This window comes from Balaenoptera physalus (genome assembly GCF_965194825.1).
Source record: "Balaenoptera physalus genome assembly, chromosome: 13".
In the NCBI taxonomy this organism is placed as follows: Eukaryota; Metazoa; Chordata; class Mammalia; order Artiodactyla; family Balaenopteridae; genus Balaenoptera; species Balaenoptera physalus.
The window spans coordinates 7,320,319-7,344,782 of NC_138892.1; the positions used below are offsets into that span (position 1 = coordinate 7,320,319).

At 60.6% G+C, this 24,464-nt stretch overlaps 2 protein-coding genes across 4 annotated transcripts; both read left to right on the forward strand.

Moving 5' to 3' along the window:
• The first annotated feature begins 42 nt into the window (after window positions 1–42).
• On the forward strand, window positions 43–13,758 carry TNFRSF13C (TNF receptor superfamily member 13C). 2 transcript variants are annotated; one of them, XM_082420716.1, is made up of 4 exons: window positions 43–475; window positions 7,767–8,488; window positions 8,761–9,084; window positions 9,631–13,758. In XM_082420716.1, the coding sequence occupies exons 2-4, from the start codon at window positions 8,338–8,340 to the stop codon at window positions 9,810–9,812; spliced, it is 657 nt and encodes a 218-aa protein (XP_082276842.1). In that variant the 5' UTR covers window positions 43–475; window positions 7,767–8,337; the 3' UTR covers window positions 9,813–13,758. The 2 variants fall into 2 exon arrangements, with proteins under 2 accessions (XP_082276842.1, XP_082276841.1); XM_082420715.1 differs by having other exon boundaries at window positions 43–8,488.
• Window positions 13,759–18,259: 4,501 nt separating this feature from the next.
• On the forward strand, window positions 18,260–23,990 carry SHISA8 (shisa family member 8). 2 transcript variants are annotated; one of them, XM_082420640.1, is made up of 4 exons: window positions 18,260–19,241; window positions 21,866–21,999; window positions 22,775–22,921; window positions 23,289–23,990. In XM_082420640.1, exons 1-4 carry the CDS (start codon window positions 18,718–18,720, stop codon window positions 23,681–23,683), a joined length of 1,200 nt encoding a protein of 399 aa, XP_082276766.1. In that variant the 5' UTR covers window positions 18,260–18,717; the 3' UTR covers window positions 23,684–23,990. The 2 variants fall into 2 exon arrangements, with proteins under 2 accessions (XP_082276766.1, XP_082276765.1); XM_082420639.1 differs by lacking the exon at window positions 18,260–19,241 and adding an exon at window positions 19,275–21,400.
• The last annotated feature ends 474 nt before the right edge of the window (window positions 23,991–24,464 follow it).

Here is a 24,464-nt window from a genome sequence, read left to right on the forward strand (position 1 = left end):
TTGTGAGAATTCAGTGAGAGAATCTGACCGAGGGCTGGTTTCTGGGTTGGCAGCAAGAGATTGTGCAATGACCATTGCTTTCCTTCTCCTTTGGGTCTCATTAGAATTTGTGGAAGTGCCGGGATTAGAATCCAGAAACCCTGGCAGCCAGGTCTGGGCTCCTGCTGCTCCGCTATGGCCGGCTGGGCACGCATGTGAGAGCTTGGGGGTGAAGAGGAGGTCTGGTGGGAGAGGCCTCAGGAAGAGAGCCAGGTCCCGGCTATCCTGGAGCGTGACAGCGCCCTCCCAACCCCACCCAGCTTGTGCCCCGGCCTGTCCTCCGTCCTCAGGCCTCAGGACCGACCCGCCCTGCTTGATGCCTTGGACAGTGTGCCAGCACTGCAGGGCCTCTGCTTTGACGTCACCATGGCAGCCGCAGCTCATGCTCTCCACTGAAGGATGGGCCAACCTGAAACTCGGTGCAGGCGTCATAAGGGTAGGGCCCGCCTTTCTCCTCTCCTTGGGTTCCTTCCAGACCTGGCCCAGCGCCCCACCCCTCATGTGTGCTCGGTAAGGTTTGCAGATGCCTGGCTGGCTTCCACGGAGCCCCCTCAGCCCGCCGAGAACCTCAGCTGCCAGCTGTGGAGATTCCGGTTCAGGTCCCAGACGTCACCCACCCGACCTTCTCAGAGCTTCACACTTTACAGAGCCCTTCTCACACAGTCGCTCCTGCCACCCTCCCCACAGACCTGTGAGGTTGACAGTGTTTCCCCATTTCAGTTAATGAAACTGAGATTTGTCATCAGAGGCTTATCCACAGTCACACAGCTAATCGGAGGCAGAGACAACCTCTGGCCCCAATTCTCTGCTTTTTCTCTCTGGTTGTTCTCTTAGGCACCTAATCGTTGAACAAAGGTTTGGGTATCTCTGCTGGGCAGGCCCTGAGCTGAGAACACAGAAATGGTGGACACACAGGCCTTGAGCCAGAGAAAGCAGCCGTTTGGAAGGGCAGTCTCCCATTAGCACAGGGGGAGGCTTCACGGAGGGGAGGGTGGAGAGCAGGCTAGGGGCCCCGGCCCACCGCAGGAGGAGGGTGGTGCAAGCCTCGGGCTCCAGCAGGCCTGGGGCACAAGGATCGCCCAAGGACTCCCAGCATTTGGGAAGGGAAGCCAACTTCTGTGCTGAAGTTGGGGTGGGTCTGGCTTGAAGGAAGAGGCTGGCAGTAAAGGTGGGCGGTGAATCTGTGGGGAAGGGCAGGATCAGCAGAGGTCCCGGAGGCCTTCCGAGAGGGCCCCGGGGCTCCTAGAAAACCGCATTGTCTTCAGCCCCTCAGGAGCCTGGGCCACAAAGGGCGGGGTTTTGCAGGGCTCCCTGGAGGGGTGGGGGAAGGGGAGGCCTTTGGGGGATGGAGCATGGTGTCCAAGCAGGAGAGTGCAGCGGTGTGGGCACAGCCTGCTTGCCTCTTCTGGGCTTGTCATTTTGCCTGGAGACAGGTGGGGTCCTCCCCATACACCCGCCCCCACCCCCAGCCAGCATGAGGCACTCTCTCTCTCTCTCTGGTCCCTGTGCCACGTTTTCTTCGCCACCTGGTGCCATTTAACAAGAGAAATGGCGTCACGTTCTCCAGCCGAGGATCTGGGAGCCTTCCAAGTGCTGGGGGAGCGCGATGCTGTCACTGCTGTCAGCTCCAGCGAGCTTGGCGGGGGGCCCTGGGACCCAGAGGCCGCCTCTGCCTCACAGCAGAGCTGACCAACCCCTAAACGTCCGCAGGCCACCCTCAGGCCCACTGCCCCCAGCCAGGGAGTAGGGGCCAGCAACATTGTCCAGGAGACAGTTTGATGGAGGGAAGTGACGGAAGACCAGTCTTTATGCCGCCGTGGTGCCCGGAATTGGCGCTTGGTGCTGTGGAGGGAGACAGGAGAGGCTGCACTTGGCTTCTTACTGATCTCCCCATCTCAGGCAGGTCACTTATCCGCGATGTGCCTCAGTTTCCTCATCTGTAGAATGGGGTCAGGCTAATTGATGCCTTTCTTCCAGCCGGTTGTGAGGACTGAGACTGAGAAGCTGTTATTTTAAACATAAAACTCCAAGCAAATGGAAGACTTCTGGGGCTGGCCATGGTCACAGGGTGGTCACGTTTGAGGCAGTTATTGAGGGTGGGCACGGACCCCTGGGCAGCAGGGCCGAGTGGGTGGGCAACCCAAGGCTCCCGGAAGGGATGCCCTTCTGCTGGGCCTGGGAGCTGCCCGGTCCAGGCTCTCTGAGAGCACAGAGGAGGGCGTGGGGCGTTCGGGCCCCCGCCGTGTGGATGAGGCGTCCAGGCTGTCAGAGGGGCTGGGCTTGTTCAGGGTCACAGGTTCTTTTGTGTCCTCAGGCCACCTGGTTGTGGGCAGCCCTGGAGCCCAGGCCCAAGGAGCTCACATTCTCCGTAGGAGGCGTCCCAGACCCAAGCATTCAGGCCCAGGTGTGCCCAGGAGGCAGGGCCTCCCTGCGGGGAGGGGGCTCCGCAGCATGGCACCTGTGTCTCCACCCCTCAGCGAGCAGAGGCGGGGCAGCCTGGCCACAGAGGGGAAGTGATGCAGTGGGAAAGGACCTGGCCTTTGAGTCCCATTGACTTGGGGTCTGCGGCCAACCTGCAGTGTGACCTGGGGTGGCTTACTTCCCATCCCTGAGCCCCACGGCCTGCTGAGGTTCTCGTGAGCTCAGAGAAGCTGAAGTGCCTGACACCGCAGCTGCCGCATGCACACCCTACACGCGCCCCGAGGGTTGGGTGGTTGGGTGGTCTGGTGCAGGGGTTCTTGAGGTCAAGGCCCCCTCATACCCGGTGCCAGGCCAGCACAAAGGGACCCTTTCCAGAAGGTGCCTGCTGACTTAAACCGCCGCCGCCCCCCCCCCCACCGCCTGCCATCTGTCAGTCTCCCCTGGGGAGACAGAGAATCATTGTGAAAGGACTTCTCACAGACACTTGGAGAGGCTGAGGGAGACAGTGTGGTGGGCTCTGCACATCCCAAATCTGTGAGTCCTGCTCGAGTGTGACCCTATGGACGGGGGGTCCCTGAGGACCAGCTTTGGGAGGGAGAGGGGGTGAGCAATGCCCAGGGCCCCTGACCTGGGCAGGAGGCAGCCTTACCTGGGGGGTTCTGGGAGCTAGCATTTGGTGGAGGCTTGGTCTGACTGCATAACAGCCCTGCCAGGCCAGGCTCAGCGGGGGTGCCCAGTACTTGGTCCTCTTCTGTGCCGGACCTGACCCCACCCCCCCCAGTGTCATCGACCCCCAGATGTTGTATCATGGGAGCAGTGGTGGGAGAGCTCAGGGGCCGAGGGGCTGCCGAACTCATCCCTTTTCCTTCTGAGCTTGCTCTGTTCTTTGCAAAGTAAGGATCACGATTCCACCTACCCCCACAGGATTGAGGCAAGGGATTCAGGTGACACGTGGGGCACAGGGCCAAGCAGGTGGTAAGCGTGCACGCCGCCACCTTCCTGGTGCTGTGCCAGCCCCTGGGCCTTGCCTGCTCCTCCCCAGACATCTTCCGGGGTCACTCGCACCTCTGTCCCCCCGTTCCGAGGTCTCACCGGGCCTTTCCCAAGTCTCTGGCCCTCCCTGTCACCCTTCGGTCCTGAAGTTTTCTCCCCAGCACTTCTCACCTCCTCACCTACTATATGGTTTTACTGTTGGCGTTTTGTCTCTGTGGTTCCCTGCTGTCTCCCCAGAACCTAGAACAGTGCCTGACTCGTCGCAGTTCTCAGTAAGTACCTGGTGTCTGCACCGGAGTCGGCCTGTGTGTTCACACAGGGCCCAAAGCCCCCAGGAGGCCCCGAACCAGCGGCCAACTTGTCCCTCCTGTGTGGTGCCCTGAATGACGCCTGGGGAGGGATGACCGCTGGGGAAGTTCCCTGCTCCTCCCCCTCCCCACCCTAGCCTCACCGCCTCTGTCCACCTTACACACCTGCAGGCCTGGCCCCAGGAGGTGGGGACTCTTCCCTGTGGCCGTGAGGCTAAAGGGCCGGGTCTCCTTTCTGACCTCACACGGAGGGCCCACGTCCCCCAGCCTAGGGCCAGGCTGAGAGAACTGCTGGGGCTGCTCTGGCCAGGAACCCCTGGACTGCACGTGTGTGTGTGACTGTGCAGGGGGAGTGGGGGCTTGAGGCTAGGCAGAGAGGGCCTGGAAGAGCCTGGGCAAGGATTTTCTAACTGCCTCATGGACAGGCATGACCTGCCCTTGTATAACTTGGGTTCAGGGGAGAGGGGCTCCGGGGGCTCTCTGGCCTCACCAGGACTTTTTACTGATCTCCCTGCCTCTCCCACCCTCTCCCAGTGTCCAGAGGCCCAACATCGCATCCTTCCCACTCCCCAGTGAGGGGCACTTTCTGGCAGTGTGCTGTATGTCAGAGCTAATACATGAGAAAGGCAAAGAGAATCACTACTCTGGGGGCTCCAGCCGCTGTGACAAAATAAGATGGAGCGAGAGGGACTTCCCTGACGGTCCAGTGGTTAGGGCTCTGCTTTCTCACCGCCAAGGGCCCTGGTTCATCCAAAAACAAAAAACAAAAGATGGAGCAAGAGAGCCAGCACAGCCCTCAGGACGGGCCCAGGGATGGGAAAGGCCAACAGAACAGTCCATACCTCGTGGCCCCTCTATGAAACACAAAGCCTGTTTTTCCTCTATGCACGTACACGAGAATTTAAAGGCATAAAAATAAGACTGGGATGAAAGACTCCAAAGAGAAAACAGACTCCCTCTGGGGGCGGCAGGGAAATGCCCCTTCTTACTCATAGACTTCTGTATTGTTTGAGGGTTTTTTTCATGAGACTGTGTTCAGATATTACTCACAAAATGACAAATAAAACTAATTTTTAAGTACAGAATACATGCATCCCGGGTCTCAGAGCACTTTCACATCCAGATCTGGGGGGCTGGGTCTCTCAGCCCCTGGGGACTGCCCCCACCATGACACTGAGCTTGTCCAACAGGCAGAGTTTCCTCACTTCCCCAGTCCTGTCCTTGAGGCACGAAAGGCATAGGCCACACTTCGTAGTCGGCTGGACACAGACCCCATCCAGGCCACCTCGAACGTGCTGGGTCATCCCTTTGCCCCTCAGAGCCCCTATTTCCCCACCTGAAAAACGTACATGATGATAGCACCTGTGTCAGAACCATGGGGACGGTGTTTTGGGCGGCATTTTAGGGATACAGATCAAGGGAGACTCCCTTTTCCCTGACAGACTCAAATTAATCGTCTTTTTTAAAAAACTCATCAATGAATGAAAATTTGAGAACACTGATAGATTCAATTTGAAGGGTTTTTCAGCAACAAAGTCCCTCATTTTCTGCTTCAACATGCATTGAGGTGATGATACCAAATTATTTAAAGTAAAAACTATCGAAAGAACAAGGGAACTTTGCTTGAACCACGTTGATTTCAGAAACTTTAATTCTTCTCTCTTGCTCACATCTCATAGTTAAAAAGTGACGTAGAATACAAATTTTAAAAATTAATTGACAAGAGCTATGTGAAAAAAAAAATACGTTGAGGAATAACTTTTTTTTTTTTTAATAAATTTATTTATTTATTTTTGACCGTGTTGGGTCTTCGTTTCTGTGCGAGGGCTTTCTCTAGTTGCGGCAAGTGGGGGCCACTCTTCATCGCGGTGCGCGGGCCTCTCACTGTCGCGGCCTCTCTTGTTGCGGACGCGCAGGCTCAGTAGTTGTGGCTCACGGGCCCAGTTGCTCCGCGGCATGTGGGATCTCCCCAGACCAGGGCCCGAACCCGTGTCCCCCTCATTGGCAGGCAGACTCCCAACCACTGCGCCACCAGGGAAGCCCCGAGGAATTACTTTTTACCACGTTGGTCTGATGGTGAAATTTCTCTTCTTAACTCCTAAATCGTCCAAGCAGAGATTCGAGGCCTCCCGCTTCCCTGTTTAGGAGGCGCAAGTGAAAAGGTTTTTTCCGGGGTCAGGTGCCCGCACACTCCATTGACACGTGTCCTGTTGCCTGCTCTGTCCTCAGCGCCTGGCTGTTCAGGCACATGGGAGGCACCCAGGAAACCTTTGTGTCAAACCTTTGAGTGTCTCCGCTTCTCCCTCAAGGTGGCCTGCGCCAGGGTCCACAACCAGCAGCGCCACAACTCTCCCCCAGAGTCAGAGCAGCCACGGTGAGATGAGACAGAGGCCGGGGCAGCCCCTGCGGTGATGGCTCAAGTAAATGACCCCAGACCTGGCTCCACCCTCACCCAGGGATAGGTTCCCCCTCCAGGCTCCCGAGACCCATCCCCCTCCACTGGGGCTAAAAGAGATGCCTGATGCGAGTAAGGGCCCTGCAGTCCCTAGGGTAACAGGTAATAACAGCATCCGTAGCAATGGCGATGGGGCGGGGATTGGGGCACAGTCTTCCAGCCTCGCCGCCGCCCCTCTGCCCCATAGGAGGGCCTTCCCTGCCCTGACTCCTCTCCAGCTCCGGGCTCCCCACCCCCTCACCACACACCCACTCTCACACCCACACCCACCGCCCCAGACCCACTTCTCCTTTGCAGTTGCCCCACCGCCTACACCTTCCTGCCACGGAGTTGCTGGCCCGTGGGTAGGGGACGGAGAGGCAGTGGGCCAGGGCTCCTCAAGGCCGTCCAGCTCAGGGTTCTGTGTGAGTCCTAGGGTCCCCGGAGCCAGAAACCTGGGGGCCAGCCTTGCTCCCCTCACTCCATGGCATCCCTCTTTCCTCCTAAACAGCTGCTGGCTCGTTCCCTGGCCCTGGGCTATGGTGCCAGCCTCCATGGTGCCAGCTCTGCTCACTTTGTCCAGTCTCCAACTCCACAGCAGCCGGGGAGAGGGTCCCTTCTAAGGCACAGCTCGGAGAATCTCTCCCCGACTCAGACACCTCCTGGGGCTCCTCACTGCCCCAGGCCTGTGGCTTGAGGCCTGGCCCTGCCCATCTGCAGCCTCCCCCGAGGCAGTGGCCATGCCTGTTCCCAGAGCAAGCTTCCCCTTGCCCCTCTCTGTGCTTCTGCCCTCGCCCATCCCCTCTCTCTGCCTGGAAGGTTCCCCTCCCCCTTGAACGGCTAAAGATCTACTCCTACCCCTAAGCCCCCTCCCTGCCCCCGGGACAGTTACTCTTTCCTCTGTGCACCTCCAGCCCTGAGTGCTTAGGGGTCTGGTATGGCCCACCATGAGGCTCTAAGTCCGTGCTCCATTCTGAGGCTCTCTGCCAGCCCCTGCCCCCAGGGAGGGGGCAGCATATATCCAGGAAGGTCGAGGGGGCTTGTGTGTCTGAGACTCAGTCTGAGAGACACAGGTGAGAGACAGGTGGGTCTGCCCCAGACACCAGGGAGTAGAGACAGACAGGAGGGGCCTCGGTGAGACACAGAGGCGAGCAAGCCTGGACACACACAGCCCTGAGAAAAAGGAGTCGGGTGGGTGAGCTGCCTCCTGCCTGCTGGGCGTTGGTCTGTTTGTCGGTCTGTTCGTCTGTCTCTTCATCTGTTGATCTGAGTGTCCCGCCTGCTTAGGATCTGGAGACCGAGCTGTCCCTGGACCTACCCCGTCTGTGCCCTCTATTCCAGACAGTGGTTCCTCGCTAACCATAGTCAGGCAAATCTGACTATGACACGCCTTGCTTAAAGCCCTTCATGGCTCCCCAGTGCCTTTCCAGCCGGAGTCCCAGCTTCTCTCAGTCAAGGGCCTCTGGTCCCAGTACTCCCTGGCCTTCATATTTAGGCCCTTGCTCACACTGGGCGCTCCCCTAGACCTCACTCCACCTAGCAAACACCTTCTCCTCATCTCCTCCACAAAGCTTTCCTGTCCCCTCCGTGGTGATCATCTTTGTTGATGCCGCTGCCGCGAGGCATTGTCTCCCCCATCACCACCTCCAGTGTGGGAGTCGTCTGGGGCCTGGTACAGTGTGGCCACTCAGGATGTGTTTGATGAACTGAGCAGCTCTGCCTGAGAAGGACAGGAGGGCTCCCCGGAGGAGGCAGGTGGGGGGGAGATGATGGCTGGTGAGCATGGTCTAGGACTCTGGGCTGGCCTTGGGGAGCAGGACAGAGGAGGCCACCCAGAGGTCTGTGTCCCGATTAAGGGGCCCATCCTCTGCTCCCCAAGAGCAGGCCCTGGTTTGAGCCCCAGCCTCATCTCAGTGCCCAGCAGAGGGCCTGCCCAGTGGTTGTCTGGGGGTGATGGTTGAATGGAGAAACCACAGATAGAAGGTCTGGGGTGCCGGGGCCCTGGCTAAGAGTGGTCCCACCTGGTCTCACCCCAGCAGGCAGGAGGGCGGGTTGGGGCGGGGTGGGTGGTGGCCCCGCCCGGTTTCCTCCCCACAGGGCAGCAGAGGCCAGACTCAGTCCCAGCGAGGTAGGCAGACAGGCATGGGCTTTGGCAGCATGAGGCGAGGGGCGAGGGACCTGAGGGGCAGAGACAGGCCGGCCGCCCCGCAGTGCCTGCAGACCCAGTGCTTCGACCCGCTGGTTCGCAGATGTGTGGCCTGCAGTCTCCTCCGGACGACAGAGCCTAGACCGGGTAAGAGTTGAGCCGCGCTGATGGATGGCACGCAGGGCGGCCCTGAAAGGGGAGGGAGGGTTCTGCCAGGAGGCCCCCGCCCTACCAGAGTCGCAGGCATGACCCCCACCTGTCCCAGGACGTCGGGGGCCATCGCGATAACGGGCGAGGAGGGGGGCCTATGGGCTGGGGCCTGGATGGGGACCAGCCATCGCCGCGTGGCCCTCATGGCCCCCTCTCTCCCCCTCCCCCTGCCCTGCCCTGCCCGGCTGTCCCTCCCCTCCGCGGCCCAGCCTCGCCTCCCTCCGACCCTCCCCCTCCCCGCTCCTCTCTCCCCTCTGCCGCGTGCTCTGCCTGCTCGTCCCCTCCAGCAGGCGGCCCGAGCAGCCTGGCGCCCGGGACGGCGCTGCAGCCGCAGGAGTCGGTGGGCCCGGGGGCCACCGTCGAGGCCGAGGCCGCGCTGCCGCTCCCGGCGCTGCTCTTCGGCGCCCCCGCGCTGCTGGGCCTGGCGCTGGCCCTGGTCCTGCTGGGCCTGGTGAGCGGGAGGCGCCGACGGCGACGGCCCGGCGCGGCGGCTGCCCCAGAGGCCCTGGAGGCCCCGGACGGAGACCAGGATGGTAAGTTCCGCGTCTAGGGGAACCGAGAGGGCTGGGGGCCGTCGGAGGGGACACATGGCCCTTGAGGGGCAGGGGCAGAGTAAAGGCGTGGGGGAGGTCTGAAGCGGAGGCAGGGCTCTAGGGGGTGATGCAGACAGAGGGGGCGAAGAGTGCGCTCTGAGGGTCTCAGGCTGAGCAGGGAGAAATAGTCCTGCCCCAGACCCCGGCCCAGGCAAGGGACACAGCTCTGGCATCCCAGACTTGTGTGAGGAAGAGACACAAGGCTGGGGAGCCCGGTGGAGGGAGGGGGTCTGTCCTGCCCTCTCTCTGGACAGCCAGACTGGTTCCCACCCCTCCTCTCCCTCTCCCATTTTGCCAGCGCTCTCAGCATTTCCTGTCCTGAGGGCCGATCATGTGCCACCCCTCGCCAATCCCGCCAGTGGGGCTCCATCAACTGACTTCTCTCTCATAAGTCAGAGGGCTGTTCCTCCAGGGAGGCTTCTGGAACAGGGATGGGGGAAGGCTGTGACCCAATCCTGACCCTGCATTCCCCTCCCACCTCCCCAGAGCCCCTGGACAGTGACAGCATCCTCTCCCCGGGAACCCTGGATGCCACAGCTCCCATCTGGCTTCCGCCCAGTGAAGACCCAGCTACCACCCCACCTGTCCACAGCGTCCCTGTGCCAGCCACAGAGCTGGGTTCCACTGAGCTGGTGACCACTAAGACGGCTGGCCCGGAGCAACCGTAGCGACAGAGGGGGCAGGAGGTGGTCCCTGCCCTCCCTGTGGGCCATCAGCCAGGGGCTTGGAGATTGAATTCGGTTCTTCCCACCCGTCCCTCTTCTGGGAGCCATGCTGCTCCCCGGCTAACCCTGCAGAACCACAGGCACCGCAGACCACAGCGTTCAGACTGCATGGCATCGTATGGCATGTTAGCATTTGGCTTAAAATCATACCATCTATGGCAGCCCTCAAAGGTCGTGGCTGAGCTCTGTGCTTTCGAGTGGTTGGGGTACTCTGAGTAGGAGGGTTTTTTTAGCCTGGGGAAGCCACCATAAACCTGAATGAATCTAGGAAAATGATCGAGTGGGAGGATGCTTAATTTGTAGCTGGGTGTTGTATTTCTTTAATACTTGCTCTCAGAGCTGTCCTGCTTTTAAACTGATACAAATGGCAGCAATGGGTAACCAACTGACCTGTTTTCTTTGGGATTTAGTACAAGATGATTTTAAGAAATAGCCTGAATTGTGCTGATTCTTTGGTATCTGTATCCTAGGGTCACCCCTGAGCTTGGCCCAATCTGCTAGGACCTATGATGCCATTTTCACCCTGGTGGCAGCTTCCAGAGCCCCAGGCTGTAGCCCTCCCTTCCCTTGGGAGGAAGCCCTCTCTTCCCTTGGGAGGAAGTCTACAGCCTCTGGAGCTGGACTGCAGATTCACACTGAAGGCACACTGACAGGCATCTCCATCAGAGACCACCTGGAATCCCAGCTGCCTCCAGGGCACACTGGGCTATACACAGGGCAGGGCCCAGGACCTGCAAGAGGCTCCTTTGTTAGGAGGCCAGGGCAGGCCTCTGGCCTTGAACCAGCTGGACCTGATGTCCCTTGAGCGTCCTTCTCTTTGTGGCCTGTCCTCCCCAAGTGCTTGGGTCACTTGGCCACTCTGTGCCAGCCCCCTGTGGTCACCCACCATCCCAGTGGAGCTGTTCCTCTGACAGTGGTGCCCCTTGCTCTGGGGCCTGGAGCTGAGACCACCTCTTCCAGTTCTGGATCATCCTGTGCACTCAGTCAGCCGCTGACTCTCCTGCCGACCCTCCTACACAGCGACACAGGCTTAGAACCTCCTGACCGGGACTCCACCCTGGACAGTGTCCTTGGAATTTGTCACAGCTCAGCACCCTGGGAAGGGGCAATGGACTGGGAGTCAGCAGATGGGATTCTGAGTACCATTTTGTCCCACTTGTAGGTTCTTGACCATGTTCTTTTTTTTTTTCTTTTTCTTTGCCATGCTGCCCAGCTTATGAGATCTTAGTTCCCTGACCAGGGATTGAACTCAGGCCTTCGGCAGTGAGAACTAGGAGTCCTAACCACTGGACTGCCAGGGAATTCCCATCTTGACCATGTTCTGTTCCATGCATCAGTTGCTTTCTGCCCATATCTCCCTGACCTGCCCATCAGAGCTGCCCAGCAGGCACCTGCCTTTCCTGCCCACCCCTTTCCCAGCTCAGAAGATAGTCAGCGGCCAGCAGTATTTGGAGCCCCAGAACCTGGACTACCACATCTAAGTCTCTTCCTCTCCCTCCCAAACCCATCTAAGATGCCCCCTCCCCGCCCCCCGGGCACCAGGTGGCTGATGTGAGGTCAGTGTGCGGGCATAGGCAGGAGGGTGGGGAGCAGGCCCAGAATGGGCCCAGCTTTCCACTTCCCTCCATCTCAGGGCTGGGGGAGTCTGAGCTGTTCTCGGCCATCCCTATCTCTCACCCCACCTTTTCTACCACAGCCAGGGGGTGGGCCCTGGAGGCGAAACAGTGGGTGAACACCCCTGGGTTCCAGACACACAAACCTCTGGCAACACCGTGTCCCCGCTGAACCCCGAGTCCAGTCTCAGTTTCCTTTTCTGAAAAATGGTGGTGGGGGGTTGGACGCAAAGTTGTCCTCGTGGCCTGTGGCCCTCCGAGGAGGACTGGGAAGGCCACATAGAGGGTCCTCACTCCCCCACCTCCATTTTACAGATAAGGAAACTGAGTCTCTTTCCCAGAAGGAGAGTTATTGCTTTAAAAAGGCCTTGACCTTTTTTAAGACCCCTGTTGGTCAAATTGCTTTCCTGAAAATCTGGACCAGTTCACATCCATGAGCAGGGGTGATACGGTACATTTTGCAGATAGGGAAGAAGAGGCCCAGAGAGGTGAAGGGATCTAGCCCAAGATACGATAAGCAGCGGTGGAGCTGGGCTACACCCGGGCACCTGCCTGTCCAGAAGGTCCCTGGCCCAGGTGCTCTCCTGGAAAGCAGCAGACTCCAGGCATTGATTCCAGGATTTACTCCTTGTTTTTATCACTACTCAAAGATTTCCCTCCCCAGCTGGTCTCTTTCTGCAGTAAGAGGGATCCATGATAGACTGGGAGAGCTGCTTGTTGGGATGGGAACTGAGGGAAGTAGCCCCCCTCCCCCTAGCCTGTTTCTGGACAGTTTTTCCTGATGGAGGGTCAGGTGTCCCCGAGGTCCCCAGGGCCCCACGGGGGGGGGGGGCGGGGTTGGCTGAAGTCTCAGTTCCTCCTGGGGCTTCCTGCAGGCACTTCTCACTTCCTGCCCTGGCAGCCCTAGCTCCCGGCTCAGGCTGGGGGTGGGGAGGCCCAGCTGGTGAGGCCAGGGAGGAAGGACCTGACCCCTAACCTCCCTCTGTCTCGGCAAGGATGGCCCCACATCGCCCTTGCCTTTAGAAGCTGTGGCATCTCTTTGGGCCTGTCTCCCATATTCAAAACGGAGCCTGAGGACCAACCAGTTGTCCAGGATTAAAGAGGTCACGTGGAAAGTCTGGTCTCCACCTCAGAAGTGCCTCTACTTCCTTCCTTCCCTGGAATGCAGACACCTTTCTGCCCAGGGCCCCCAACCCTTAGAAATTCCCTCTGGGAAGTGAGTTTCCCAGAGCTGGCCTGAGGCTCTGGTCTCAGGAGTTACTACTCCCATCGCTCATCTATTTACTGCACCGTTGATCACACCAGATCCCAGCACGCCTGCTTTGTGCCAGGACCATTCTGGTCAGTGCCAGGAGGTCAGCCTCTGACCCTGCCATTAGGTCCTATTCCAGTGGGAGAGTCAGAGCGGGACACAATGACAGGGCAGGGCAGAGCCAGGGAATGCCCCAAGCAGGGGGATGACTAATTTTTTTTTTTCTAAATTTATTTATTTATTTATTTATTTATGGCTGCATTGGGTCCTCGTTGCTGCGCACAGGCTTTCTCTAGTTGTGGCGAGCGGGGACTACTCTTCCTTGCGGTGCGCGGGCTTCTCATTGTGGTGGCTTCTCTTGTTGTGGAGCACAGGCTCTAGGCATGCGAGCTTCAGTAGTTGTGGCTCACGGGCTCTAGAGCGCAGGCTCAGTAGTTGTGGCGCAGGGGCTTAGTTGCTCTGCGGCATGTGGGATTTTCCTGGACCAGGGCTCGAACCCGTGTCCCCTGCAGGGAGATTCTTAACCACTGCGCCACCAGGGAAGTCCCGGGGAGGCGGGGGTGACTAATTTAGCATTTAGAATGCTTTTGAGAGTAGGAGGTATGCCCTGAGTTCTGTGGAGTTTTCCTGCTGGAACAGAGCAGAGAAAGGGCATTCTTGGCCCAAGGAACTGTGTGCAAAGGTGCAGAGAAGAGGGGGCAGGAGGAGGGGCTGGAGACTTGGGCACTGTGGCCCCTGAGTGCCAGGTGAGGCTGTCAGAACCTTCCCTGTGGCCATTCCTGCCCCATGGCACACAGGGGCACCCACCTCAGGGAACCCGGTGCTCCTCCAGCCCCATCATTTGGTCTCACCCTTTCTGTCACCTGTGAGAGGCCACCAGACCCCTCTGGCCCTTCTCTGGGCACAGGGTGGGAGCTCATTTCCATTTGCTCTATTGTTGGTGGCTCAGGCCAAATTCTCCCTCACCCAGAACGGAAATCTGACCTCTCTCCAATCTGAGCCAGCTCCCCAGCTGCCTGATCCTGACCTGGGGGTGGGGAAGGGGGGTTGGGGGGTAGGAACCACTGCCCAAGGTCACATGGAGAGTCGAGGAGAAGCCAGGAGGACACCCATGCCTGTGTTCCAGCCCATGCTCTTTCCGGGGACTCTGCAGGGGTCCCGGGGCCCAGCGGGCCTCTGAGCATCTCCTCACTCCCCTGAGCTGCAGAGAATCTGAGGACCAGCCCCGGGCGTCCTGCATGGATCTAGGACAGTGCCAGCGACTCCAGGACAGGTGAAAGTCTATCTCGACGGCTCCTGCGGTCAGCGAGACCGGTGGCACTTTGACCGCCAGCCTTCAGGCACCGGAAGGCGGGGCTGTGGGACGGAGAGGGTGGGGCCTGGGCTAGAGGCGCGGCGAGGGCGGGGTCAAGAGAGAGGTGGGGCTGAGGAACCCCGAGCCTCCAGGTAGCAGGAAAGGGGCGGGGTCAGGAGCGTGTAGAAGGGGTGGGTTCAAGACCCACCCGCAGGGAAAAAGGGAGGCCACGGATGAGCGGAGCCTCTCTAAACTCCGGACCACCGCGCTCACGCGGGGTCCCCATCCTCAAGCGAGGCCCGAGGACCGCGGACCGAGCCAGGAGGGGTCCAAATGCAGGGCATGGCCCCGACTCTGGGGAGAGGTGGCCTCCTCCACTCCGTCCCCCGCCCTCCGGCTCCGGGCTCGGATCTGACCTCGGAGGTGTGTCCCAGGAATGGGCAGGCTGGTGGGTCAGGGCGCACCTGTCCCGGGTGGAGGCGCTGTATGGCCTCCGCCGAGCACCGTCCGCTCTGGGTCTGTTCCCGCGCTATGGTCTGGGTGGGCAGCTCCGGATTTGCACCTTCATTGGGTGATGCGGAATTAAGAAGGGAAGCTGAGCTCCAGTTCCCAGCACCACCACCCCCAACCCCCGCTCCCTCGCGACCTCAGGAGCCCGGGGGTCCCCTCCCTCCCACAGGCAGCTAGAGCCTGAGTCATGAGCTGCCTCTCATGGAGACAAAGGAGGCTCGGGCCCTCCCCTCCAGACCCCCCTCCCGGTACTGGCTTCGCATCTGCACTAGCAGGGAGTACATAGTCCCCTAGAATCTCTGCTTCTTGCGTAACCCTCCACCATGGACAAAACAGAAGCAAGATGGGCTTGGGAATGAGGCCTTTGAGGCTTGTGGATGGCACCCACAGTGGCAATCACAATCTTCTCAGCACCGCTGTGGCGGGGGCTCCCAAAAGGCTGCGTGTTCCTGGATGTTTTTCATCCAGAGACCCATTGGCTTCTCCCAGCAGCCCTTCCAAAGAGGAGCTAGCGGCCCATCTTGCAGATGAGAAAACTGTGGCCTAGAAAGGTCGACTGGTCTTACTAGAGCAGGAATTCCAACCCACATTAGTCTGGTTCCAAAATGAAGAATAAATAGGAGCTCTCAGTGTGAGGGGCTGGAAAGGCCTTCCAGGAAGAAACAACCTATTGGAAGGCCCGGGGGCTTATGGAGGAGTTGTCATGTCAGGCGTTAGTCAGGCACTGGGTGTGCTGCCAGGGGGTAGGAACACTTGCCTGACCTCTGGGCTGGGGTCCTCCAGCTGCTCTCTCTGTACTAAACTGGCCAGAAGGTAGGTTTGGGGCTCACAGTGCAGGTTCCAGGCCATACCCCAGCCCTTCCAGGCTGTGTGCCAGTCACAGCAAGTCATTTCTTCTCCCTGGGTCTTGGGTTTCTCTCTAGGAGGGCTGGGCAGACTGGTGACCTACCACCTAAAATCAGGACACTGAGGCCCAGGACAGTTTTCCTTAATGTCCACAACCTCTCCTCTCAGGACCCTGAGCCCTGCCCAGCCAGAGCTGGACACCAGGCGAGGACTCAACAGTGAGGGAAGAACACATATGCAGAGGCATATTCACACTGACACACACATGTACACACGTGTCCACGTGCGGGGAAGGCTCTCATAGCCATGCCAGCACCAGACATGCACACTGTCACTCACATTCGTGAGCACACTCAGACACCCGCACACTCCAGCTGCCAGCTTTTGGAGCTGGGGGTGGGGCGGGTTCCCTTCATGAACAGAGACACGGCTCCTCTGCCCGCCACATGGGGCTCGCTGCAGATGCCAGGGGTTATTTTAAGCCTGGATCAATGGATGATTTTTGGTGACACAGGCTTGGGGATGGCAGGCAGTGGAGATGAGGGGCTGGTGCTCTGGTGCCTTGCTTTGGAGAAAGACCCCAGGGTCCAGGGAGGGCAGCCTGGGCAAAGGGATCCCCCCTTAGCTGGACTGCTCCCTCTCTAGATCCCCTTGCCCAGCACATGGCTGGGCACCTGGGGGACAGTGTCAGCTGAATGAATGGCCAGACCCCAGGGCTCAGCCAGTTAGCTGTGGTCTGTCTTTGCATTTGCCCTCTCCTGCTTCCCCCACTGCAAGGCTATGTGTTCACATGGAGAGGGCATGGAGTGCCTGGCACAGACCTGGTAGATGTGGGCATCTGTTGTTCCTGGCTGACCACTGAACAAGGCTGAGATGGGGAGGATGGATGTGGGGAGGAGTTGGAGGTTGGACATCAATCCCTTGGGGGCACAGTGGAGGGGGCAGCTGAAAGCCAGCTCCTTCATTGGATAAATGGATATATACATATATATATATATCCTGACTGCAGTCAACTTGGGGTGGAAGCTGAGCAGAGCACCCAATGATGCCAGGACAGTGGGGGCAAGAGAGGGGCCCAGGGAGGAAAGCATTGGAAGACTTGTTCTGGGCCCAGTAGGGTGATCCTACATGGGAAGAAGCCACAGTCCCAGGGGGCAGCGACGAGCCTCTTTAAACCTAGTGCCCAGCAATAGGGTGGGAAAGCGGGGGAGAAGCAGTCACCTTCCAAGACCCAGTAACACAGAGGACTGCTTGGCAGCGTGTGACGGGGGCACTGATACAAACTGGGTAGTTTGTGCCATGGTTTCCATGTCTAGGAATACCAGCTAAGGAAGCAGAAAAGGATGCCCCAGAAAATATAGTTTATAATATATAAATAAACAGAATAATAATCTGAAAGTTTGACAGCAAAAAGTAAACTAAAAACCAGTTACAAAACAGTATGTAAAGCATCAGTTGTCCCTGGTGATGGGATTAAGGCAATTTCATTTTATCCCTTTGCTCATCTAGTTTCTTTTTTCTCTAAAATTGTAATAAAGTCTTTTAATGGGGTAGGGTCTTCTGGGCTGCGCGTGTCTGTGGGTGAAGGAGGGAGGAGCAGGCTGTCTTTGGCCAGGGCACAAGGAATCACCCTGATGGGGGAGGGCATTATAGGGAGGTCACCCGCCTTCCCGTTTTAGCCCTGAAATTAGCCTGTCAGCCCCTCATCTCATCAACAAGAAAACTTGATCCTCCTTTAAATGTAAATCCTTCTCCCTCTTCCTCCCTCCACCTCCTCCATTTTTATAAGCTGATCCCAGTTGCTGAGTGAAGAGAGGATGCAAGGGGGAGCAGGAAGGACCCTAGGAGCCCAAATTCTTTATCTGAAACTGGAGACTAGAGGCACTTCACTTCATTCATTCAGCAAATATGGCAGAGGCCTGCGCTGTGTGGGAACACCGGGGAACCGGTCCATGCAGCCCTTGCCCTCCTGATGCTCCCATCTAGACAGAGGGAGGCCCCGTATTGATCCCTGCCCCCCAGAACGGGCAGTTTTTGATGTTAAAATGAGAAACAGGCAGAGAAAAGCAAAGCACCCGGGCTCGGGTCATATTCTCCAATTAAAACCAACTTCAAAAACACAACCGAGTAGTGCTCCGAGTAGGTTCCATACCTGCCCCTCACCCTCTGCCCCCGGGCTTGAGAAAGGACCTGAGCATCCTGTGGGGACCAGGGCAAAGGGTCTGCCCATGGCTCTGCCCCCAGGCGACGCCCTGCTGTCCTCATCCAAGGCATGGGGCTAAACCAATCTCCTCCCTTTCACACCTGGGGTGGCGGAGAGATCCCAGGAGGGCGCCGACCAGGCCAGGTCCATCGCCCACAGGCGTGGGGTCACCCCAGAACCCCAGCCCGGCGTCAGAGAAGTTCTGGGACCAGGTTGTGCATCCCGGGGTTAAAGCTCCTCCCTAGGTGGTGCGGAGGGGACCCATACTTGGCCCTCTGCTGAGGCTCTGCTGGGAGTTTCCTTCCCATTTAACATTCCCTGCCTCAAGTCACACCTCTGTCTCGATCGGAACTGATGGAGGGGACGGGAAGGAAGGTGGGTGGGCAGCAACGACTCCCTGGGGCTGCTGGGTCCCTTCAGTCCCCGCACCTGTGAACCGAAGCGCTCCCGCGGCGGGCGTAATGTCCGAAGTAACAATTCTGAGAGCCTTGAGCTGAACCCTCTGGAGCGCCAGTTCCGAGGAATGTTTGGGGGAGGCCTTCGGGGAGGGTCCCTGGTGGGTCGCCCAGGCGGTGCGGGCCCTGCCGCGCCCCCTCCCTCCCGTCGCCTCGGCCGCGCTCCTCCCCCGGCTCTGCCTCCCTCCCGCCTGCCCCCCTTCCCCCCGCTCTCTCCCTCCCCCGCCCGCCCGAGGCCGCGCGGAGCCGGAGCCGCAGCCAGAGCGCGGGCAGCGCGGAGCGGGCGGCGGGAAGGCAGCCGTGTCCGGCGGCCCGCCGCCCCCACTAGGCCCCAGACCCGCACACCCGCCGGGCCGGGGAGAGGCCGGGACCGAGCGCAGGCGAGGACCCGCCGCCCTGCCCGGGAGGAGTCCCAGGGCGCGGACTAGCTGGCTCGGGTCCGAGGTGAGCCTCGGCGCAGGACGCGCCCACCGGAGGCGCGGCCCCGCGAGCCCACCCGGGTCTGGGGTCCTCTCAGGAGGCTGACGACCGAGGAGGTGTCCGCCGGGAGCCAGCGCCAGGGCGGCGGGGCGGGCTTGATCCCTGCGGGCGCGGAAGAGCGGGCCCGAAGCGCGGCGGGAGGGAGCCGCGGCGCGCCGCCATGCGCCGGGTGCTGTAGCCGAAGGCGCGGGCCCGATGGAGCGGGCCTGGGCGCGGGGGCTGCGCGGAGGCCGCGGCCCGCCGGCGCTCGGGCTCGCGCTCGGGCTGGCTCTGCTGCTGGCGCGGCCGCCGTCGGGCGGCGCGGGGGGCCCCGAGGCGCAGGAGCCGGCGGCGCCCGGCACGGCGGCCCCGGCCGGGGGCGACCGCTGTCGCGGCTACTACGACGTGATGGGGCAGTGGGACCCGCCCTTCAACTGCAGCTCGGGCGCCTACAACTTCTGCTGCGGCACGTGCGGCTACCGCTTCTGCTGCCACGACGGGCCGCGGCGCCTTGACCAGAGCCGCTGCTCCAACTACGACACGCCGGCCTGGGTTCAGACTGGCCGGCCTCCCGCGCGTGCCCGCGACGCCACGGTGCCCCGGGACCCGGGCCGCGAACGCAGCCACACGGCCGTCTACGCGGTGTGCGGCGTCGCCGCCCTGTTCGTGCTGGCCGGCATCGGGGCGCGCCTGGGCCTGGAGAGGGCGCACAGCCCGCGCGCGCGGCGCACCGTGACCAGGTGAGCGCGCGCCGGCCGGGGCCGGGGCCCGGGATCCCCTCCCAGCCCAGGGACAGGTGGCCTGCCAGGTGGGCGCCCCCTCGCGATCCTTCATCCTTCCCGCCCCTCTCCGAAACTCTGGTCCTCTCAGCAGCCCCCTCCTCCAGGTTTTCCCTCCCTGCTCTGTCTCCAGGTCTCTTTCTCCCCTCACCCCCCCTTCACGGAGGGAGACAGCTGATACCGCTCTGTCTCCCCTTGACCTTCCGGCGGGAGCTGGGTGCTGGGCCGCCTTCCCCCGCGGCTCCCGCCTTCTCCGGAGTGGGCGGGGAAGGCAGGTCGCTCGACCGAGGGCACAAGATCCGCGCCTAGGGGAGGGGACCCGAGCCCCACTAGCGCAGGGTGGAGGCGTGGGTCCCCAGGGAAGGGACATTTTCTATAGCTCTCTTGGCTCTCTCCCCTCCTGCTTCTCTCCCCACTTTTCCCTCCCTCCTCCCCTCCCACCCCCCATAGTTGTGACTCAGGCCTGACCTTATTTCCCTAGGGTTTTCAGAAGGCCTCCCCACTCACCCCACTCAGCGCCCCCAGGCAGGGTCAGGGTATCCCCCTGTGTAGAAGCGGACCTGAAGTGTGTATGTGGCGGGGAACAGATTCGTTTTTGGTGAGGCCTGGACAGGTGTTGGCTGAGTTCTGAGTTTCATGTGAAGTGGGGGCCACAGGACCCAGGTTCTCTTCCTCAGCTGGGATAGGAGCTCTGGGATTCTGTGTCCTGACCCTGGAAGCCTCACCCACGCCCCCACTGCCCCCGACACACTCACATGCCCCCAGCCACCCCCCTGTCCTGGGCCCTGCACCCTCCTCACTTCCTCACCCAGGTCCCTACTCCCTTGGATGTGTGGGCCGCTGACATGGTGTACAACAGGCTGGTATTTAGAAGTGACAGTGGAGAGAGGCCCCCATGCCTGGGTGGGCTAGGTGTGGATGCTTCCCCACTCCTAGACCTCAAGGGCAAGAGGGCTTCCTTGGCACTCCATGGCATCCCTCTTCCCCCGACCACTTAGTCCACCAGCTCCAAGACAGCTGTAGGGCAGAGCTGGGCCTGGAACCCTGGCCTCAGCTACTGTGCTGCATCTGTGATGTGCAATGTGGTGGCTCTCAGCCTGGGTCCTGGATGCTTCAGAAGCAGGGCCTGGGCTTCCTGAGCTTGGAGCCTCATGCTGGGTGAGGGGGAGAGGACAGGGCCTGTCCTTGACCAGAGTGGGGCAGCAGGAACTGAGGGCCATGATGGTATAGAGGGGGTGGCTGGGGCAGCCTAGTGACACATTCACTGGAACCCACTTCATCCTCAGGGGCCGGGAAACAGGTCTAGTAATGCTTCAGGAAGAGCTGGACCACCCCTGATGTGCTGTGTGGCCTGGGCCAGTGCCTTCCTCTCTCTGGGCTTTAGGGTTCTGTGTGCCCTGACTCCTGCTTCTTATCTGGGGAGACCTGGATCCTAACTTGAGTTCGTGTGTGGATATGCTCTGAAGCCCTGCCCTCCCCTCAAGTCTCACCCTTAATTCTGCCGTGTTGAGGTTGATGGTCAGGGAAGGCTTCTCAGAGGACTTGGTGAGGAGTCGGAGTATGTCTTTGGAGAAAGTTTTTACAAAGGTTCAGAGGCATGAAAACTGCTCAGGTGTCTGGGAGGGCTGGTTGGTGACTGCTTGCTCAGAGATGAGACCACAGGGGTGGGCAGCTGAGGAGTGGGCAGGGCATGAAGGTCAACTCAGGCAGGCACTAGGAGACTTTCAGACCCTGCCACATTGCAGCCAAACTGCGCCCACCCCAGGTGTCCCACCTCCAGTGTGCTTCTTCATGAATCAGTCATTTGAGGCCCCAGCTCCAGGAGGGAGAGACCAAGCTAGGAGAAAATCATGGGTTCCGGGCTCTGAAGGCAGCTGGGCTGAAGGCTGGGTCTGGCTGTCTGTGGGGAAGGCTCAGTCGGATTCCGTCACAGCTGGGTGGGGGCTGGGTGTCCTGGTAGCCAGGGAGGCGGCTGCCCAAGGTCACACAGCCTTTGGTGCGGGGCTGCCACTGCAGGATCTCCTGGCTCCTCCTTCCCCTCATTTGTCTGTTCTCCGTGCTTGTGTTGGCAGCTCTGTCCCAGAACGCAGCAGAAGCCCCTGCTGCAGGAGGGGCGTTAGGTAAGCAGGTAGAAAAGGCTTCCTGGTAGAGGAAGGTTTCTGGTGGGGTTTGAAGAATGAGTAGGAGTTTTCCCGGAGGAGATGGAGGATAGTAATGTCCAAGGGCCTGATACACTCACAGAGCTTGTGTTGGGAGAGGAGGCTCAACATGGAGGGTCTTGGGGAGTGGACTCCAGAAAGGGGAGGAGGGGAGCCTTTGGAAAATAAGGTGGCCCTGGTTACACGTGACCCCATTGGTTTCCTGACCTACTCTGAGAATTGGCCATGTGGAGGCTACAGGTCGTGCCTGGGAGGCACGTGTATGAGGTCAATCACAAGAGAGAAGGGAGGCCAGAGGGGTTGAAAGAGCTGCCCAGGGCCACACAGTGAGAAGCGATGGCTGGGGCTGGCCTTTGATAGACCAGACCTGGCTGATGGGGAAGCAGGAGGCGTGGAGGGCTGGTTGTCACCACTCTTTCCCCACAGGACACTGACAGAACTTCTGAAGCAGGCTGACCCCCAGGAGCCACTGCCTCCACCTCTGGACCCACCTCTGGGTAGCTGTGTCCAGGTGCAGATGGGCGATGGCCTCCCCCAGGGCTCCCTCCACAACAGCACAGGCGAGTAGACTAGCGGGAGGGCGTTTGTTGATCTACAGCACAGAGCCGCCCTTGTCTGAGCAGGGCCTGGGAGCAGGGCAAGGGGTGTGCTGAGGCTGTGAGCTGTTTCCCAAATGGAAGTGAGCCGCCTGCCTCTGCAGGTGTGTGAGTGGGTGGTGGGCAAGCTAGTCAGCTCCTCTTGGTGGCCAGGGTCCCTCGACGGGTCCTGCAATGTCCAGCCTCAGGGACTCTGTGAGGAAGGTTCTAGATTCGGGGATCCCCATCTCAGGCTCTGGGGTCTGCCTGGTTCTAGGCTCTGGCTCAGTGCCCTGGGGTCTGACTGGCCCGCATCTGTGGCCTTCTGTGGGCCTCTTCCTTCAGGCTGGTGCCTCCTTCTTGGACTCCTGCTGGCGAGGCAGGCTTGACAGCACCTCCCCTCCCCCCAGTATGGGTTCCAATCCTCAAACATTCTCTTCATCTCTGGGAGAAGCAGGTCCTGGGCCTCAGTGCCAGGCTCAAATGGAACGTGCTGGCAAGTCTTTTGTTAGATGAGCACCCGCTCAGGGCTGGCTGCTGTTATTCACGTTATTCTGAGCCAGGCCCTGTCCCAGGCACTGGAGAGTCTGTCTTCAAGAGTCAGGTTCTGCTCTCAGTCTCGAAGGCGTAAGTTCATAAGTCACCTCACAAGCTCTCATTGAATCGTAGCTGGGGAGTGGGCTGCGAAGAGGTGGTAGCGCAGGGGCAGGGTGTCCTCTGGTCAGCGGGCCGAGTCTCATCTCCTCCCTCCCCCATCCAGACAAGAAACGCCCCATCAACGTGCCCCTGGCTTCGGCGACAGCGGGCCCCCCGCGCGCCCCGCGGCTGCAGGGCGGCGGCAGCCTGACGAGGCAGCCGGACTACGCCAAGTACGCCACACTCAAGGCAGCCGCGCTCAAGGCCGCAGGTGAGTGGCCAGGTTTGTGCCCGGAGCGCCGGGCCCACCGCACCCGGGGTGTCCAAGCTCCTAGATTGTAGGGCTCGGGGTCCCAGTTCGAGTTCTAAAGTTCCCAGCTTCCGCATCGCGCCTACGCCAGTCGGCTGCCACGCCTCGGCCGTACCCCACCCCGGATCAGGCCGCCTGTCTGGGACCCCGTCGCCGAATCCGGAGACCCAGGCGTAGGAAGCCCGCGTCTCCAGCGGCCTGTCCCCGCCCTATCCCTCCCCGGTTGGGCTGAGACCTAGGCCCCAGCGGACTGTCCCAGCCTGGAGGCGCTGAGGCCCCGCCCCCGGGCCTGACCACGCCCCCGACCCACGCCCATCTGTCCCCGCAGAGGCCTCCCCGCGGGACTTCTACCAGCGTTTTCCCGCGACTGAAGCTGCCCCGCCGACCCTCCCGGCGCGAGCCCGGAGGCCCCCCGAGGACTTGCCTGCACTGCTCGACGCCTGCCCCTGGGCCCCGCCGGGCTACGCGCCCCCCGCCGGCCCCACCCCATCGGGCCACTACAAGGCCTGGACGGACGGCCGCCCGGCCCAGCCCGCCCCCCGCGGCCACCTGGCGTCTCATGCCTCCTCAGCGCCCCGGAGGCCCGGCGACGCACCCCGGCGCCAGTTCAGCGTGGAGAAGCTGCCCGAGGCCTTCAGCCCGCAGCCCCCTGGCCTTTATGGCCGCGCCAGCCGCGGACCCCGGCACCTGAGCACCAACAGCAAAGCCGAGGTCACCGTGTGAAAAAGGGACCGCTGGTTCTGAGGCATTGCATCGCCAGGAGCCCTCTTCTGCCTGGGGGACTCGCCATGGGCTTGATCGGGGGCCCAGGCTACCGGAAGGAGGGGTGCTGGCCGTGAAGGCCAGCCCTTCTGCCTGCCCACTGGACTGGGAGCCTCGGAGCCTGCAGGGCCAAGAGGCCCACTTGGGTAAAGCCAGTGGTTCTGTCCTGGGGGCCTTAGGGCCCGGGTTCCTTGTGTAAATAAACCCTTTTCTGTGACTCCCATCCCTGAGAATAAAGGAGCCCCAGCTTGGCTCTGCGAGGCGCTGATGGCGGAGGCACTGGTCATTGACTGGACAGACGGCAGTGCCGGCAGAGGGCACAGCATGTGCAAGAGCAGAGGACTGCTCCTGAAAGCTGGTGGGCAAGGGTTCTGGGAGCCAGGGAGAAGTAGCTGGAGAGGGTGGTCAGGGCTGAATGCCAGGCTTAATGTCCACACCAGTAGGAGCCACGGGAGAGGGCGCAATTAGGCCCCAGCCATCTTGAGGCTGGGCACAGGGGAGAGGGCTGGTGGGCTCCTGAGGGTTCATGCCCCTTAATGGAGGTGGGCCCCCTCCAGCTGGTCACCTGCTCTACAGCTTGAGTTGCCTGAGCCTGGCTGATCCTCATTGACATTTTCTGGCCCTGGGCCGGCCCCTGGGCTGTTGGCCACTTGGTCAGCCTGGCCCAGGGCCACCCCCCTGATGGCTATGGACTATGGGCTGGGTAGACAGCTGGTACTCAGGATGGGGGAGCCTCCTCCCG

Excerpts from the sequence above, each read along its gene's own strand:
- SHISA8 (XM_082420639.1), top strand. The coding sequence starts at position 20,796 with ATGGTCAGGGAAGGCTTCTCAGAGGACTTGGTGAGGAGTCGGAGTATG. Across the intron at positions 21,401-21,865 it reads TGCTGCAGGAGGGGCGTTAG|GACACTGACAGAACTTCTGA; the intron begins GTAAGCAGGTAG and ends CTTTCCCCACAG. Across the intron at positions 22,922-23,288 it reads AGCCGCGCTCAAGGCCGCAG|AGGCCTCCCCGCGGGACTTC; the intron begins GTGAGTGGCCAG and ends CTGTCCCCGCAG.
- TNFRSF13C (XM_082420715.1), top strand. The coding sequence starts at position 8,338 with ATGGGCTTTGGCAGCATGAGGCGAGGGGCGAGGGACCTGAGGGGCAGA. Across the intron at positions 8,489-8,760 it reads GACGACAGAGCCTAGACCGG|CCTCGCCTCCCTCCGACCCT; the intron begins GTAAGAGTTGAG and ends TCCGCGGCCCAG. Across the intron at positions 9,085-9,630 it reads CCCGGACGGAGACCAGGATG|AGCCCCTGGACAGTGACAGC; the intron begins GTAAGTTCCGCG and ends CCACCTCCCCAG.